This window comes from Fulmarus glacialis, unplaced genomic scaffold (genome assembly GCF_000690835.1).
Source record: "Fulmarus glacialis isolate BGI_N327 unplaced genomic scaffold, ASM69083v1 Scaffold42991, whole genome shotgun sequence".
Taxonomy (NCBI): Eukaryota; Metazoa; Chordata; class Aves; order Procellariiformes; family Procellariidae; genus Fulmarus; species Fulmarus glacialis.
Genome location: NW_009194202.1, coordinates 1 through 1,216, shown reverse-complemented (window position 1 = coordinate 1,216; position 1,216 = coordinate 1). Strand labels below are relative to the sequence as shown.

Below are 1,216 nucleotides of genomic sequence, written 5' to 3'. Positions count from 1 at the left end.
CCTCTAGGCTTTTCCAGGTGTATAGCGCGAGGGCCATCGCCCCCCCAGCCATGCCCGTGGACCTGGCCATGCGGCTCTGCCTGAGCCACTCGCCCCCCATCCGCAAGCTGCTGAACTCCTATGAGGAGCTGCGGGGCAACCGGGGACGCAAACCCCTCCGGTCCTGTCTCAACCAGAAGCTGAGCGCAGAACCCGAGCCCGAGCGGCGAGATAGCACCAAGAGCTCCAAGGGCCAGAAGAAGAAGAGAGTCGTCTTTGCTGACATGAAGGGGCTCTCGCTGACGGCTGTCCGCTTCTTCTCAAAGATTGAGGAGGACCTCTGTGACTTGCAGCACGCCCTGTCTGACCTTGCCTGCTTCCGACCTAGGCTGCGGGACTCACGCCCAGAAGTGTGCAGGTATGTGCTGGACTTCCCACAGCCCTCTGCGGACTACATGACTTTCCGCAACCGCCTACACAGCAACCATGTCTGCCTGGAGAACTGCCTGATCCAGGACCGTGCCCTGTCAGGGACAGTGAAGGTCAGAAACATCGAGTATGAGAAGAAAGTGATGGTCCGCATCACCTTTGATGGCTGGAAGAGCTTCCGGGACATCTCTTGCCAGTACATGCATAGCACGTACGGCTCATCCGACACAGACACCTTCTCTTTTGAACTTGTTCTGCCCAAGCCGTCTGTTTCCCGCAGGGCCACGGAGTTCTGCATCTCCTTCCAGTGCGGACAGAAGACCCACTGGGACAACAACCACGGGAGGAACTACAAGATCTGCCACGTGGGCATGATCCGCCCTTCCCCCCATGCTGTGAGGCGTGCCAGCGGGGCCTGGGAGCACCTTGGCACCTCTCGGGCTGCCACCCTGGTCCTTTCTCACCTGCAGACCTGGCGGCGCTCAGAGACCCAGGCTCCTTATTGGTAGGAAAGCAATGTGTGGAGAGGTGTAGGTCCCTGCCACGTCCTGACTGTGGCACAAGGGTCTTTGGGGAGGGGTCAGCTGCAGAAGACGCTGCTCACAGTTTTGTCAATTCCTCCGTGTGTCTGGCCTGCTGCTGTACGAGCAGCTGCTGGTCTCCGTGGAAGCTTCTTCACTGCTGGCTCCTGGAAGCTGCTGCTTGGTGTGACTCCTGCCCGTAGGTTCTCGAGGCAACGCTATTGCAAGAGAAGGGGAGCAACAACGGAACAGCTGTGGCCTGTGGGCCGTGTCCACATCTGTCAGCC

General features: G+C 59.5%; 1 protein-coding gene across 1 annotated transcript; it reads left to right on the top strand.

The window, feature by feature from the left end:
* Window positions 1–50: 50 nt before the first annotated feature.
* Window positions 51–917, top strand: LOC104071441 (protein phosphatase 1 regulatory subunit 3C-B-like). The gene has a single exon (XM_009587692.1). The coding sequence runs from the start codon at window positions 51–53 to the stop codon at window positions 915–917; it is 867 nt and encodes a 288-aa protein (XP_009585987.1).
* Window positions 918–1,216: the final 299 nt, after the last annotated feature.

Coding starts and splice junctions, on each gene's coding strand:
- LOC104071441 (XM_009587692.1), top strand. CDS start 51: ATGCCCGTGGACCTGGCCATGCGGCTCTGCCTGAGCCACTCGCCCCCC.